The 17,596-nt window shown below is 39.9% G+C and overlaps 1 protein-coding gene across 16 annotated transcripts in view; it reads left to right on the top strand.

Moving 5' to 3' along the window:
* palld (palladin, cytoskeletal associated protein) overlaps positions 1 to 17,596 on the top strand; it is a 104,440-nt gene that overhangs the window by 76,111 nt on the left and 10,733 nt on the right. For 9 of the 16 annotated variants that reach the window (XM_083562949.1, XM_083562941.1, XM_083562956.1 and 6 more), the window contains 4 exons: positions 12,073 to 12,756; positions 15,519 to 15,654; positions 15,976 to 16,077; positions 17,434 to 17,472. In XM_083562949.1, the coding sequence (XP_083419075.1) occupies positions 12,073 to 12,756; positions 15,519 to 15,654; positions 15,976 to 16,077; positions 17,434 to 17,472 (961 nt within the window). The remainder of the gene's footprint in view (positions 1 to 12,072; positions 12,757 to 15,518; positions 15,655 to 15,975; positions 16,078 to 17,433; positions 17,473 to 17,596) is intronic. The other 7 variants (XM_083562953.1, XM_083562954.1, XM_083562952.1 and 4 more) reach the window with 1 other exon arrangement.

Raw genomic sequence — 17,596 nt, 5'->3', positions numbered from 1 at the left:
AAAATGTCGCGTAACGCAGGGAGATCGAGAAAGGTGAACTGTGTGCCAGAGGAAACATCATGACGAGTGAGTGAACGAGAGAGCGAGAGTGCTGAAAGAAAAGAGAGAGAGAGAGCGCTGAAAGAAAAGAGAGAGAGAGCATGCAGTTGAAGGGCTAAGTGCTGGAGCTTTAAACGGCAGGACGTTCAGACCTCCATGAGGTAAAGGAGGAGAGAGAGAGAGAGAGAGAGAGAGAGAGAGAGAGAGAGAGAGAGAAAGTGAGAGATGAGAATGGCGCAAAGGCCAGGAGAGAGTCTGTGGAAAGTGAGACCACATCGCCAGAGCGTACAGAACGCCAACGCAAGGGGTTTTGGGTGGGAGCCTGAGCCAGAGATCAGATTTGGGTCAGGCAGGAACAAGCTCAGCTAATGTCTTCAGTCGCAGAAAGGGGGTGTGTAGCTTTTTTTGGTAAACGACATGCTTTTGTCAGAGTTGTCTGGTCAGGAACTGGGGCAACTTTAGATCATCTGAGGAAGGTGAAGGATTTCAGGGATTGAGTAGAACAAAAAAACAACAGATCAGGGTTTTACTTGGGGATGAGTGTGCCTGCTTCGGACTGACACGACTGTTATTACACTCAGACATGGAAGAAATCTGTTTCGCTCCCTGGTGAGAGCATGCAGACGTGTGTGTGTGTATGTGTGTGTGTGTGTGTGTGTGTGTGTGTGTGTGTGTGTGTGTGTGTGAGAGAGAGAGCGAGAGAGATCAGAAAAGTGACTCAAGAGGCTTACCAAAACATTCTAGACCTTCATTTTTATTGCAATCAAAGAATGTAGGGACTGGGGGGGATGTGAAGCTGGTTTTACAAGAACTCTGGGGTGGAAAAACAAAGCAGCCCAGGAGCTAAAAATGATTTTCAGTCAGGCATTTTTTTAGTTTGATCAAACAAACCCCATAGACCAGAGCAAAGTTTTTTTCCCCTCAGCAATCCCTAATCTAAGCAAGACTTCATTCTTTTTCATTTGGTGCATCATGAACGTCTATGAGTGGAGCATTTCCAGGCATTTAGGGGAGGTGGTGGCATCGTGGTTAAATTATTGGACTTTGGATTCGAAGGTCATAAGATGCACACCAAGCTGCCAGCCCTGGGCCCCGTAGCTGCTCGGTTGTATGAATGAGATAAATGTAAGTGGATAAGTGCGTCTGCCGAATGTAAATGTGTTCCTGTTAGAGCAAGAATCAGAAAACCAAACGATTACCGGGACAGGACTTCACGATCCTGATTTGTCTAAATGTCAATGGACACCTGGAATACATGGGAATTTGGGAATACAGGTTTTATGAACCTGAGCTGTTTTTGCTTGGTAAAAATGTTAAAAAGGAGCCTTTTAGATGTTTTTTCAGTGTTTACACACTCAGAATCAATATATATGAGGAGAAATGGTAATATTTATGTATAGCTTCAAGTCAGTCTGTTTGCAAAAAGTGTGTGAGTCAGAAAGACATTGGGACCAGATTGAGACACCCTGAGACAGTCATAGCTTAGTCTGTGTAGAAGATTTCTCCAGCATTCTGGGGCGGTGATGTCATGATGATGTAACGCTGAAGGAAAGGTGTGATTTGTGTAAGGGCAAAAGGTGAGCAGAGAGCATAGTGCAGGTGTGTCTTTTTTGTTTCCTCAGAGTTATGACACACACCACTCGGCCTGAGAACGAGACATGTTTCGGCTCGAGCGTGTCTCCGTACCCCCGTTGTTTGCTGGAACAAAGCGCTCCCAGGTTGGATTCAGCTGTGTTGTTAGTTGGCCATAAATCCTGGGAATAAAATGGGGGGAATCAATCCTTCATGCTCCTCATTAACGTAATGTTTATCAGTGATGCAGATTTGCCTAGGATTTTTTTGTTGTATTTTTATTTCATTTCAGTCTCTCTTTGAAATGCACCTGCTTGAAGCACGAAAGTCAAACTTAATCATCGTTACTAACAGGTGCAATTATCCGCGCGCGCACACACACACACACACACACACTTTTGAACTCTGTTTCTGTTTACCAGGCGAGTCCAGTGATCATCAGCTGTTTACACTCAACTACTTCCTGTCTTCCAGCAGTTATTTCCTGCTTTGCCACTGCACGCACGCACGCACGCACGCACACAAACACACACACACACACACACACACACACACAGTAATTGTGCAATCGGTTGCCTGTTTTTCCTCATCAACTAACTACTATGCAGTATTTGATTTAAGTTAAAATGATGCTGTTTTTTGTGGAAAAAATAACATGGTACATGCTAGCTGACTAGCTGCGATGAGTGAAGTATATAGTATCATACAGTATGATACTCTCTCTTTCTCTCGCTCTCTCTCTTTCTCTCTCTTTGTCTGGAGTAAAATATTACTCCAGTAAAACGCTCTCTTAAAAGTTTCACTTTTTAATGTCCTCTTAGGGGGGTAGAGGTACATGACTTTGTACCGAAAGTTTCCGGTACAGGGCTCGCGTGTATTAATTGGCGGACTGCAAGTTTCAGTCTCCGCCTCGCACTTTGAGCAAATGTTTTTATTATTATTAAACTGGAAAACATAAACAATGTCAGGGGTCTAAAAAAGAAACTGGAGTTAGCGCAGTTCCACTGTCACACCGTACCGGAAATACGATTTGTTTTGTGCATGCATGAAAACGCGAAAGAATCCATAGCGCTAGCATTAGACGCTAACTAGGAAATGGCTGGCAGCTAATGTTAGCGCTATGGATTATTTTGCGTTTTATGTCCAGCTTCAAGAATTTCTCTTAAAAGGAGAACATAATGTCAATTCTACATTTTGAGGGAGTGAATGAATGAGGAAAAGAAGGAATGAAGGCATTTGGTAAAAATAATGAAATAAGTAGAACATACTTTTTAGAGAATTTAAATACTAAATGAAAACACACACACACACACACTGTCTGGGGTTTAATTAAATTTTTCCATTTATTTAATTTAATTATGTGCCAAATTATTGATTATTTAATCAATATAATATGTGTATTGCATTAATTTCATTTATTCTATTTTCAAATGTCTATTCTATCTATTATTTGCATAACATTTTATAAAATATTATTTTATGTATTTAACTAAGCAGGCATTTAATTTAAAATTGTTTTAAAAATGTAAACTGTTCAAATGTCGATGATCAAAAGTGTTAATAATAACAATAAACTGCGTTAATAAAAAAAAAATGACAAGCAAATGTATGCAGTTTGTAACTATGTACACATTTTTAGTTTAAATGTAAATATTTAAGTACAAATACCTGTAACGTTACACCCCTTATACATATACATTAATATAATACAAGTAGTATACAATACAATATATACATACAGAGAGAGAGCGAGAGATACGCATCATTTGCCAATCTGAGTGGGTTCCTGAGTGAGGTCTGAGAGTGGTGCACTGGTCCATAGCATTCCATGCTGTTTTGGTGTCTGAAACCATTAAAGCTATAGAATCGTATTCTCAGGAAAATGGTCACGAAGTCATGCAGGCTTGTCAGTTAGGGATAAAGAGATACAGTAGTTGCAAATGAATCAAGAAATGTTCAGAAATCCCCCAGAACGAAGTGGGGCATTACCTGACAACACCAGTCACTGATTTCATATACGCAGGAGTACTTTTAGTATCCCATGACTGATCCACTATTTAACCAGTCCTGAATCTGTCATGTGTTCAAAGGTCATGAGGTTAATAAGTTCCAGTCACTTTAGACACGCATTTGCATGTAAACCATAAATCTCATGGGATTTTCCTGTTTTCCCTCAAGTTTTTTTCTCACTGAACTGATCTTGGCCAGGGGAGAAGCGCTGCTAATACAGTAGTTTCCTGTACTGTCTGCTCAGCGTTGTCGCTTGGATGAGCAGAGAGAAGAAGAGTTAGCCGCACTGAAAGAGAAGGCGAACGAGGGAGGAGGAATGGGCAGAAAAGTAAAGGATGGGGCCGCAATTAGTAGGGGATTGTGAACAGCGTGTGTTTGTGTGTAAAATGATGGAGTAGTTTGTTGGACTGAAGCGCAAATTGACAAAACTGTTCCGTCGGCATGGCAGCAAGGAGGCCTGCGGGGTCTGCTACTCTTTCTTGCTTCAGCAAACCACAAACCCTCAGAGAGAGGGGGAAAGGTGAAGGAATGCAATTTAAATGGATTGTGTCGGGCCAATTCCTGTAATCAAAGGATTATCTGGATCATGAAGATGGTCATGTGATGGTCGAACTAAATAATCTCTCAACCTTTTAAGGCTAATAAATAGCTTTTAAATTTTACGATCCAAAAAAAAGGTATTTTTTAGAAATAATGGTTTTAGATTATGTGGATTAATAATAGCCCAGGAACAACGAAAGGCTATTTTTTTAAAGCGTCTTGTCATTTTAGACACGTAGAAAAAATTCTTCCATAGAGGAAAAGGAGTAAAAGTGATGAATGACAAATTAGCTTGTTTTTGACCTTTAAGATAGGAGGAAAGAAGAGTTAGAGAAAGTAAATATACAGTATATAACTGATCCCAGCTTTAGGAGTTAATGCAAATAATTCACTGAATTAAACCAGATCCTTTATTTAGTACCTCTGGCACTGATTACACCTTTGGGTCCTGTTGGGTCTCTACAGACTTTGCACATTTTGTAGATCTGTCGTGTTTCTCCCATTCTTCCTGACAGACTTACTCTCAATCCCAGTCAACTTCGACGAGGATCAGCTATGAACTTCTCTTTCAGGTTATGGTTGAAAACCTGTACCTTCCCCCAAGTTGTGTTCATTATGGAGCAGGTATTCCTAAAAGACCAGGCTGTATTTAGCTGTTTTTACTTCTATTCATACTGACCAAATTCTCTGCCTCTGTTACTGAGAGCACACACATAGCATAACACTCCCACCACCATGATTCACCACATCGATTCACCAGATGATGAGACACATGAAAACACAATCCTTGAAGACACAATCCATCTCCTAAATAAAAAACACATGGTGGGTTTTTTCAAGACTTTAAGAGATTAGAAAGAGAATATTTATGGAAACGTGTTTCTGCCACATTAAAAAAAAGTAATTTTTATTTCTTACAATTCTGACAATTTCTCGTGATTACGCGATTTATTTCTCAAGTCATGTCAAATCATCTAGGTCATTCCAACCATATACAGTGCAGAACATAGTGGAACAACTAAACAATGTTTCCCCAGGAACAAGGTGCTACACCAGACAACATAAAAGGAACACGAAAGTACACATGACTAGAAACTAACAACACATTGTTAGTTAGTTAGTGTTTAACATTTAGTGCGACAAAAAAAAAAGGACAACATGAGACAAGGAAAGAGTATACACAGTAAATGTTTAAACAGTAACACAGCGACACTGTAGCACGGACCAGTACAGTACAGAAGATTGTGCTCATGGATTGTCCATATAATTATAAAAACACACAAATAATTTGCCTCGATGCTTCGTTTAGTCCACTGCGTTTCCCCACGGACCATTATTACTGACGCACCACCTGCCAACCTCTGGAGCGCTCTGACAGTGTAAACACTATGGAAGCCGGTATCCACCACATAAAAGAAAAACGTTTGCCTAGTTCCAAGTTTTGTTTTTTCTCGCAATTACGACTTTATTTCTTACAATTTAGACTTATTTTTTTAGCCAATCGGGCAGCGTCAACCCTCTGTAGTGCCAGAAAGATTTACACATTGAAAATAAAATGGGCTCCAATCAATAGGATCGTATGGTATTAAACTAAGCCTCCGAATCCTGGTAAGAACTCTGTCTAACAATCAGCTCTGGAGGAGAGGAAACAAAACAGATGAAGCAGAGGTTACCGGTGGATGCACCAGAAATGTTGGAAGTTTTTTTAGAAATAGTCAGAATTCGAGAAAAAACTCGGAATTAGGCTTTTTTTTTTTTTTTTATGTGACGAAAACGGGCTTCCATACAACACAGAAGACGCTGCAGAATGGAAAAAATGGAGGAATGGGAGAAAACAGCAAGGGGTGAGGAGATTCAGGCCAAAGAACAGTTTGGGATAATTTCAAACTAAAACACAAAGAAAAAACCAAACATTGCATTTACTTTTTTTTTTTTTTTTTTAGATTAATTTGAAATAGATTTTTATATATTTCAAATTAATATATTTAATATATATATATATATATATATATATATATATATATATATATATATATATATATATATATATATATATATATTTTTTTTTTTACATTTATATTTGCATTTTGCTGTAACATGGCAATTAAATGGGTTTAAATTTCACAGATATTCTTGTAAGAAACTTCAGCAATAAAATGTAAATTAAAAAAAAAAAAATTTTGTTTTGTTTTTTTAAACCCGTCTTATTTTCCCTTGTATATTTAGTATTGCGCTTTAATAAAGAAAAAGTCTTTCCCATCCGATTACTCGATTAATTGTTGGAATAATTGGTAGAATATTCGATTACTAAAATGATAAATAGCTGCAGCCCTACTGTACATGTGTGCAGACAACAATTTTGCGATGATTTTATTTAATTTTTTTCTTCTTTTTTTTTCTCGCAATTCTTTTCTAGCAACCTAGATGAAGCTTGAGCTATAATTTCTGCTGCTGTTTTAATGATACAATGCAGCATGTGTACATAGCAGAAGGAGCTCAGGCTACAAAGGCTGCATTCCAGGTACAGAACAGAGCAGTTTGTAAAACCACACTTAAAAAAAGTCCTATCGATTTATCGATTGTTTCACAGATTGAGCTATTAATTGTAGCCTATTTCATTTTCAATGTGTAAAGCTTTCTGGCACTACATAGGGGGTGACGCTGGACAATTTGACTAAAATAAGTCGTAATTGCTAGAAATAAAGTTGCAATTAGTCAAACTTTATTTTAACTCGGTGGAAACGGGCTTCCATAACAATCTTCTTTCTTATCTTTTGGAGTCTTGACAGAGCTTATCATGCGATTTTTACACAAGTAACAAATTGTGCTTTCAAAGATTGTGTCTTCAAGTTCAGTCAGCTAGAATTATGAAATTAGTCGTCATGGTATTTTTTTTTCCCCCCACATATTTTCAAATGAATAGCTGTTGTTTTTTACAACCAAAATATAGAAATGTTTTATTTTAGATATGTTTAGACACCAATGGCATCTTGGTCATCTCCCTAACCAAAGACTTCAAGTCTAATTGACTGTATTTGGTCTGAAAACCAGGCAAAGTAGCGCATGATGCGTCCAGATTAGTTCTTTGTACATAATGGCTTGGGTTTTGCTTTGAAGTGCAGAATCTAACACACATACAGGTGTGTACCTTTTTAACCTTTCTATTCCAGCAACTGAATTTGTCCCAGGTGAACTCCAGTCATGTTCCCAAAAAAGCAGATAGAAAGACTTTAAAGATAAGTTTTATGTTACATAAAATTTTGGAACACAATACAATGACTGCTGAAGCAGTAAGTCTTTAAATACTTTTCAAAGAAAGTATATGTACAGTGTCCTCCAAACTTTAAGAAAATAGACAGGAATATAGAGGTAACACTTGCTATCAGATGTTTAGGGACCAGGAAAAACCGTCTCTTTTCCTGTAATGTCTGACATGTTTGGAGCTGATTGTAATGAGATCTTTGCTTATCAGGATAACTATTAGCTCCTTTATGTTCTATATGGATGTGCCTAAGTTCAGAACACAGATATTCTGTTGGGTTTAAATTCTGAAAGAAAGACGTTTTTTTCTTTTTTTTTTTATATCCGAACATCAAGTCTGTGTTTCTTAAGCCGTTTCTGTATTAATGTAAAAGTATGTTCAGCTTATCATCTTGTTGAAAGCTCTATCTATGGTGAAGTTCACACCTCCTGGCTGAGGCAAACAGACTTGGGGCTAAAATACAGCATTCACATTTGAAATAATTTGGACACATATATTTTGAGAGGAAATGCTGTTGTTGAAAAAAGTTGTCCTGTGTTTGAAATGGGCATTTGTTTTTTTACAGTCAGTTTTGGCTCACTTGTCTGAATGGTGCACTGTAGTGCATTGTGAATAAGGGTGTGTGTGTGTGTGTGTGTGTGTGTGTGTGTGTGTGTGTGTGTGTGTGTGTGTGTGTGTGAGATGATGTGTGCATGTGCGCTCAGAACAGAACCAAAAAAGGAATGAAAGCAAAGCGCCTCAGAGGGCCGAGTTTGAATGTGTTTCAGCCACTGCCAAACTATTCCTGTAAAAGTGCACTTTCACTGCTTGCACACTCCGGACACGACAAAGGAGGCACGGGGAAATGAATGAGGGGCTGAAGGGAAAGATAAAAATGCGAAAGAAACCATCGAGTCTATATAGAAAGCATGGATCTTGTAGTAGTGAACCCAGGACAGTTTTGGGATCAGACACAAACAGAAAGACAAACGGTATTACGTAGACATATTCTTTTTCCATGATATAAAAATGAGTTTATGTATTAAGTATATGAAAAAAGAAAAACACATTCAGCACAACACAAAAAATTTCTCTCTCTCTTGCCCTGTTCTATGATTCTCTGCCTGTTTTTAAGGTCTTATCAGGTTTGTCAGACTCAATTCACTAGCAGGAGGAGAAAGAGTAGGAGAGAGGGAGAAAAAGATAAAGGGGGGGAGAGAGAGAGAGAGAAAGAACGAGAGAGATGGAGGGAGGGAGGTCTTCGATATTTTCTTTTAAAAAAAAAAGAAAAGTGAGCATAAACCAGAGTGACGAGCCACTACACATCTGGAAACATTTAGGCTCAAATGTGCTTGGAGCCTATTGACAGAGCGAGGGAGCAGCCTTCATACTGCACACACACTCCAGTATGAAAGACAGAGAAGACTTGCTTGCTTGCTGTCCTGCTTTCGGTCATTGTGAAGTGTTTGCTTTGGTTTTGCAGGAACAATGTCATGCAAGCTCTTCGTCGAGTTAAACCTGAGTACGTTTACAATGCCGCAGGAGAACCGCTTGTTACCAGAAAGCTTTCTGATTCAATACGATTCAGGAAGTCGGACAGGGCGTCCTTTTGGTTTTGGGGACCTTCTACTATCCACTAAACAAACATTAATCCGCAGCTTATGAAGTGACGTGATAAGCCATGAGGCGTCACTGAGAGGTATTCACTTCACCGGAATACACAGTTAACAGTAAAGGTTGACCGATCGTGACCTTTTTTGTTACTGATAGCTAGGTAGGATCATACTTGCTGATAACCGGTTCATCAACCGATACTGGATAAAAAAAACAAACAAAAACTCCATGTAAAATAGTATTGAACTATTACAAAATAAATTATAATTTGCTAAATGAAATACAGTAATCACCCGTTTATCGCGGTGGTTACGTACCAAAACCTCCTGTGTTAAAGAAAAACAGCGATATATGGACGCCAACCCAAAAATGCTATTTTACTTATATAGTACTGTTCTGTAATAACATTTTACTTCATTTTATAATTAATATTTGTATTTTTATTAATAAATTTCATTATTTCTACATAAAACACCATAAAAACAATTCCCCATAAGTTTTTTGGTCTACTGTACTATCCGTGAAAAAAACGGGAAAATCAGCCAAAAAAAATTTGTTATGTGGCAAATGCAATTCCGCGATAAACTGGTGGGCGTGAGATTCAAACCGTGGTAAAGTGGGGGATTACTGTAAATATGAATATATGAATTGAAATGTATAATTATATAATTAATCGATCAAAATCAAATTGAAATACTTCAAATTGCTTAGAAATACTTCTAAAGTACTTCTAAAAAGTAGCTTTCAGAAATGTTGAATGTATTTGAATTTAACATTTCTGAAAGCTACTTTTTAAATCTTTGGTTCTTGGTGTTAAGTGATGGAATATCTACAAATGTGTGTAAAACCTCTGGTGTACTATAATCTATTTTTTATATTTTTTGACTAAAATATGAGAAAATCCCTGACTTGACTTGACTGAAAAACCCTGAGCATATGCTCTATTCTGCCTTTGCAACTTTATGACCCACATCTTAATGGCCCATCAGTTCCAAGAGGGAGAGCCATTTTGTGTTTACGCCCCAGAGCTTTTTGCACAGCCTGAAAATGCTGATGTTATTCCCAGAACAGAGTGTGTGGCCCCACCATCACACTAAAAACATCTTCAGAATGTCTGAACAATATTTATGGTCTTACTCTCATTTTTTTTTCTTTTGCTTCACACAACACTTAACATTTCCATAATGTTAAAGTAGAAAAGGAAACTGATTATAGAGCAGCTCCGGATCATCTCAGCGATACTTACAGGACATTGTTGTGAGATTAGTTTAATGCTGTGGCAGAGTTAGTGGCATGTATTTGAAGTGTAGGCAGAGGATGAGGAATGCTATGAGCGTGTACAAAAGGTGCACAGATTACACACTCATATTTTACAGGCAACATGACTCGTCACTTTTACACTCAGTAATACAGTTTATGGAAGAGTTTCACAAGTAGAACCAAGCAAGACTCATTTGGCCAAATGTCTTCTCATTGTATTACTAGTAGCTCGGGGATTAAACCATTGGACTTATAACAGCCCCATCAAGCTGTTAACCCAGTTGCCAGAAATTGAGATCATTGTATGTATCAATCTGATAACAGTGTCTGCCAAATGCCATAAATGTAAATTGGGCCAGCCAATGAAATAACACGCTGAGTTAAGTACAGATGGTCCCCAAGTTACAAAGGCTTAAATTAGATCTTACGATTGGTATTGTATGATGAAGTCAGGTGTGTCAGAGAAGTACAATTCAATTCAATTCAATTCATTTTTATTTGTATAGCGCTTTTAACAATGAACATTGTCTCAAATGTACAGTACAGTGTGACAGCAGTGAAGTGTGCAGTAGGAACGACAGACTGGTTTAAGCTGGAGGTTGGACTGTATCAAGGATCGGCTTTGAGCCCTCTCCTGTTTGCAGTGGTGATGGACAAGTTGACGACGAGGTCAGATAGGAGTCTTTGTGGACTATGATGTTTGCGAATGATTTTGTGATTTGTGGGGAGAGTAGGGAGCAGGTTCAGAAGAGCTTGGAGAGGTGAAGGTACACGTTGGGAAAAGGGGAATGAAAGTCAGTAGGAGTAAGACAGAGTACATGTGTGAATGAGAGGGAGGGCAGTGCAAAGTAATGGAGAGTGTGTTAGAGAAGTAAAGAAAAGAGTGCAGGCAGGGTGGAGTGGGTGGAGAAAAGTGATAGCAGTAGTGATTTGTGATAAAAGGGTCTGCAGGAGTGAAAAGGAAAGTTTATAGGTGGTGAGACCTGCTATGTTGTATGGTTTAGAGACAGTGGCATTGACTAAAAGACAGGAGGTGGAGCTGGAGGTAGCAGAGCTGAAGATGTAGAGATTTCTATTGGGAGTGACGAAGATAGACAGAATAAGAAAACAAGTTAATTAGGGGGACAGTGCATGTAGGACGTTTTGGGGACAAAGTAAGAGAGGCCCGATTGAGATGGTTTGGACATGTGCAGAGGAGGGACATGGGGTATATCGGTGGATGAATGCTGAGGATAGAGCCACCAGGAAGGAGGAAAAGAGGAAGGCTAAGTAGGAGGTTTATGGATGTGTTAATGGAAGACATGCTGGGGGTCGGTTTGAAAGAGGCGGATGTTGACGGATGGTCCGCTGAGGCATCCCTTAAAAGGAGCAGCTAAAAGAAAAAGAAAAAGAGCACAGATTTTTAATGACATGAATAATTACAGCCTCAAATAAAAAATTAAATTGAGAAGTTATCACATTTGGTCAAAAGTGAAACGCTAGTTGCAACACCTACTGAGAAATTAGTCATACTAGTAGTGTCACCGCATGTGTAAACATAACATAATAGATCATTTTGAGCAAATTTTTTTTATACAGCAGGTGATTCCCAAAAAGCTATCATCAGTCTGGTTTGTCAGGTTTCAGTGATTCAAGTGCATTCAAGACTCCCTAGTGCCAAATATATTGTGTTGGGAATAAGGCCTTTCTGAACAATTATATTTGTTGAATGGCGGATGTAAATAGGGCTCATATCAACTTGCTTCTTTGGGTGAGCATCAACTGATCTACGGTTTCTTTTCTTTTTCTTTTGGCAGGAACGCAGAACAGCTAAAGCAGCTCCACCATCAGGTCCTCCTTGAGCAGCAGGAAGCGGCAAAGTGGCAGCAAATCCAGCAACAGCCTGAACAAAAAGCCCCAGCTCTTCCGCCACAGCAGCCTCCCCAGGACGCCCCACCGCCATCTCCACCTCTTCCACCTCCTCCCTCCTTCCAGGAGTTGGAGTGCGGCACCATGCAGACGAGCACATTCAACTATGCTCGGCCCAAGCAGTTCATTGCTGCCCAATCTCCCACTAGCCCCAGCGTTGGGTCGGTAAGCTACTCTACCCAGTCATCCACCTCCTCAGGTTACAGTCTGGCGTCACCACTCTCGCCCTCCGCTTCCCACAAGCCGTTTGGTCGCGTCACTCTGCCACCTTTCCAGTCATCGCCTAAAGTCGGCAGCATGGAGTCACCGGGCTCTCCTTCATTCCCTCCTCCTCCTCCACCCTTCCTCAGCTCGAGCACGGTCACCTCTCCCTGTGGCCCACCTCAGGACTTTCCCCCACCGCCACCTCCACCACCTCCGCCAGTCTCCACAAGTCCCACCCGCTCTGACAGCTCATCCCCGTTCACATCCAAGCCTCACTCACCAGCTGGGTTCTTGGTGTCTGTGCTGCCAGCCACACCCCCTGCACCACCTGTTAATGCGCTGGGGCTGCCCAAAGGAAACGGCACAGTGTAAGTACCTGTGATGATCCTCTATTATCTATTATTATTATTTCTGCTAAACCCATGCCTTTAATGTTCCTCAACTACTGGTAGCTTGGTGGCTAAAGCATTGGATTGTGGATTCGAAGGTCATGAGTTTGAATCCCAGCCACATCAAGCTGCCACTCCTGGGCCCTTGAGCAAGGCCCTTAACCCAATAGCTGCATAATTGTATGCATGCGATAATCGTACAGTGCATCCGGAAAGTATTCACAGCGCTTCACTTTTTCCAACATTTTGTTCTTGGTCTCATTCTAAAATGGATTAAATTCACCAATTTCCTCTAAATTCTATAAACAATAGCGCTCAGGAGCAGGTTTTCATCAAGGAGGTCTCTGTACATTGCTGCATTCATGTTTTAATCAATCTTGACTAGCCTTCCAGTTCCTGTTGCTGAAAAACATTACCACAGCATGACGCTGCCACCACCATGCTTCACTGTAGGGATAGTATTGGCCAGGTGATGAGCGATGCCTGGTTTCCTCCAGACATGACATTTGGCATTCAGGCCTAAGAGTTAATGTTTGTTTCTCATGGTCTAAAGGGTCCTTCAGGTGCATTTCAGAAAAATCCAGGTGGCTGTCATATGCCTTTTAATGAGGACTGGATCATCCGTCTCCATACTACTCTGTCCTCTACCTCTGCCTCTTTCAAATTAACTACGTGCATGTCTTCGTTCACCACATCCATAAACCCGCTCCTGGGTCTTCCTCTTTTCCTCCTTCCTGGCAGCTCCATCCTCAGCATTCTTCTACCGATACTTTTGGAATTAGGCTGTAACATAAAAATGTGGAAAAAGTAAATCTCAGTGAATACTTTCCGGGTTGCACTGTAAGTCACTGTAAATAAGGGCGTTTGCCCAATTCCGTAAATGTAAAAAATGGCGTGCAGTAGAGCGCTGTGTAGGAATTGTAATTTGGAACGTAGCCCTGGACTCCTGCAGCTGCACAGCGGCTCCTGGATAGAAGATTGTGTTTACATTCTTATAAAGCATGTTTATAGAGATGGAAGGAGCTTTTTAGAGACAGGAGGGAATGTTTATGTGCACGCTGTGTGCAAGCGTGTGTGTGTGTTCCGAGGCAAAACAAAGGGCTTTATCACAATGTGTGTTTATGCCTTCGAAATATAAATCACTTCTCGGGAACGAGACTGCAGAGGATGACAAACGTCAAGGACAGAGAGACAGAGACAGGTCATAATGAGACATTGTATGCACACACTGTTCACTCACTTTTAGAAAGGATCATTGTGGATCCGAAGTGTATCCCGGGATCACTACGTTCATCCCGGTGCCACTTTGTCACAAGGGACCATGACCACACATTTAGACCACACTTTACACACTTTTGGGAACTTTGAAGAACCCAGAAGACAGAGTATATTTACTGAACTGAACTCAGGATTAAACCAGGGAGCTTCATTACCCCTGCACCACCATGCCCACAGTGTATACTCACAAAAAAAACCCTTAATAACCTGGTAACCTTTCTCTTATCTTATAGTAGACATAAGCGCTCTTGGTGCTTAGGTCTCAATCGGAGATCTTTAGCAGTTTTATTCCCGGTGATATAAAGCGTACCAAAACCATAAACTGCACAAAAAAAAAAAAAAATTCCTTTTACGGTGTTCCTTCAATTGCCTTTTATCGTCCATCTCTTACTTGTTTCTCTTCCCTCACACACTTGGCCTAATCTCTGGGGTTTGAAAATCCAAAAGAGGATGATTGAATTTCAGCACCGCTCACATTGAGAGATTAAATTATTTTTTTATTATTATAAGGTTTTTTTTTATTTCTAGATAAAGGCTCACTTCTGTCCACAAGTGTATTTTCCAGCGATCCGCTGATGTGATTTCCCACCTGGCCAGCAGGCAGGGGGCGGGGCATCCATTGAGCAGGGGGCGGGGCTCCCAGTACCTCTTATTCTCAACCTTGTCTCCTGAGTTTGAGCTACGATTCCTGTGAGAGCTGGAAGAGATTTTTTCTTTTCTTTTTTTTTTTAAAGGAGAACAGATGTTTGCAAAGATTGTCTCGCTCCAGACAGGAAGCTTTTCACGTTTTTACATCTCCTTATGAAATCTCCCATGTCTATGACACTAGGGCAGTCTGAAGAGCTTTTCTGCATGATGGATGCATTTTGAAAACAGCCAGTTGGATTAAAATTGGTGACACCGACAATGAAATATAATTTCTCTCCTACAGGAATGCATTCAGTCGAAATCCATTCAGCTTTTCTAATATGGAGAGTGTAACTGAAATATTGCATATGGTATAATATTAAGATACATTAGATAACCAAACCGCTAACTGGTAACTTGGGAGTGCATGAACATAGCTGACTTATGAGGCCCTACCTGGTGTGGCACCTTATTATGTATTACTTGTCTAAACTCTAAGGCATGATCTCCACTCCTCTGATTCTGGTCTTTTAGTCATTCTTCCTACACGTTTATGCTCTACGGGTAATCAGGTTGTTCTATCTATTCTCTTTCATTGAGATTAGACCGGCTGAATCTTTAAATGCTTTGAATGGCTCTTAAAATGTACTTTTTTTGGTGATGTATCTATGATGCATCTTTAAAATTGTATTTTTATTTCCTGTTCTTATGCTTTTAAAGCGCTTTGAGATATAACTTTTAAACTTGCTAAATAAAATAAGGATCATTATATTAGTATATTATAATACCTGTTCATATGTATTTTTTTTTCTTCGTCCTGTATCGCTGTCAAACAGAGGGTTCCCTCGCAAGACTCGCGGCACACCACGGATCGTAAGCGACTCCGAGATCCAGGACACGAAAGATGCCGTCATTCAGGACCTGGAGAGGAAGCTGCGTTTTAAAGAGGAACGTGTCAGCAACGGCCAGCAGGTGTGTATATGGCTGTGAATATGGCTTACTGTTAAATCAATTGGTAATCTCTGGACCGCAGAGATTAAATACAGAGATAAAAATACATTCACAGATGTATTTTTTTTTCACAAAGAAAAAAACAAATAGTTAAGATCAACAGAAGTTTCTCTGTATTACAAATGTAGGGTCCATTCCACATAATGTTTAGCACCCGAATTTAACACCACCAGCACTGATCTCTAATGTTCTGCAGAAAACGCTTCTAAACGACAAGATTGCATGTTTGTGTCTTTGACACACTAATCACGGCTCTCATCGAGTAATCGTGCTTGCTTTCAGAAGTTAACCTATGAAGAGAAGATGGCTCGCAGGCTCCTGGGGGCTGACAACGCAGCCACAGTGTTTAGCACACAGCAAACAGAGGAGGAGGCTGTTACACAGGTACACACACTCAATCATATCCTATATTTCCACTCACATACACAAAGACACACGTGAAGACCTCAGTGTCTATACGTTTGTTTATTTTTGAGGGAACAATACATTCAATTCAATTCGATTGCAATTGTATAGGGCTTTTAACAATGGACTTCTAAGAATCATAGAACAGAGTTTACTTCTATTTAAATTGGAGTATTTATCACCGATAAACAAGCCCGTGACACCGCGGTAAGGAAAAACTCCCTTAGATGGTATGAGGAAGAAACCTTGAGAGGAGCCAGACTCTTAAGGGGAACCCGTCCTCATCTGGGTGATACCAAGAGCATGAATATAAATCATTTCAAACTTTACAAACACCGGAGAGTAAGAAATATTATGAGCAAAGGAGTGTATGCTTATGAGTAATGTCTTGTAATGTTAAAATTATTCTCTGATCAAAGGTGAGGTGTATCATTGTGGCCACAAAACATTTCTTTCCTATGAAAACTACAGTAATGGCATTCTTCCTATACGGTTTCTGTTTATTCATTTTCTGGCCCAGAACGTGTTCATGTTTATTACAGGAGGTGGGATCGGGGTGGGCGTGTTAAAAGTTCTCTATCCATGTGATGCGGAAATGTTGTCCGGGTAAAGTCACATGACTCGTAATATGTAATAATAATCAACCAACTGGGAAATCTGATTATTGCATGTTTAATTATGCGCATGGCTACTTTGTCAGGTAATGTATTTAGCATTTTTGTTCCCAGGCCATCTAATACAGTGGTCCCCAACCCCTAGGCCACAGACCAGCACCGTTCCATTGGTCAATTGGTACCGGGCCGCACAGAAAGAATACATACCTTACATTATTTCCGTTTTATTTATTATCTGATTCTGAAAAATGTTTTATTTTGGAAAATTACCGGATTCGCTGCCACATCTGTCTATGACTCACTCTGATGCCTTGGTCACATGTCTTACCTCCATCCTCTACCTTCATAAAGGAGCTGCTCCGGCCGCTAACACATAATACATTATCGCTAAATTAAAACCAACAAGCAAGCAAAATGAACAAAATATAACACAGTGGGTTGACGTTTATTATTATATTTAGAAAATACCAGTTTTTATGCCGATCGTATCATTTTATTTTGTTGTATTTATCCGCCACACCTTAAAGGCCGGTCCGTGAAAATATTGTCTGACATTAAACCGGTCCATGGTGCAAAAAAGGTTGGGGACTGCTGCTCTAATACACACAAGCATGCATAATGCACCTTTATAATACACCCATTCCAGCAGTATATTATACAATCTGAGCACAGGCTGTGAAGTCCTCACAAAGCTACTGCCTGTTCTCTGATTTTTCTACAGGAAAGCAGCTCGACTGATTCAGAGTTTGTCCCTCTAAAGGTTTCCCAAACCTACTTTGCTCTACTTTACTCAGTCTTTCTCTCCTTCACTTTACATTTTGCTTTGGTTTGAAAGTATGTTGGCTGTGTTCACACGTTTTTTTTTTTTTTTGTCTCACCAATCA

This window comes from Silurus aristotelis, assembly GCF_946808225.1.
Source record: "Silurus aristotelis genome assembly, chromosome: 15".
Lineage (NCBI taxonomy): Eukaryota > Metazoa > Chordata > Actinopteri > Siluriformes > Siluridae > Silurus > Silurus aristotelis.
This window is presented reverse-complemented; position numbering and strand designations above follow the sequence as displayed.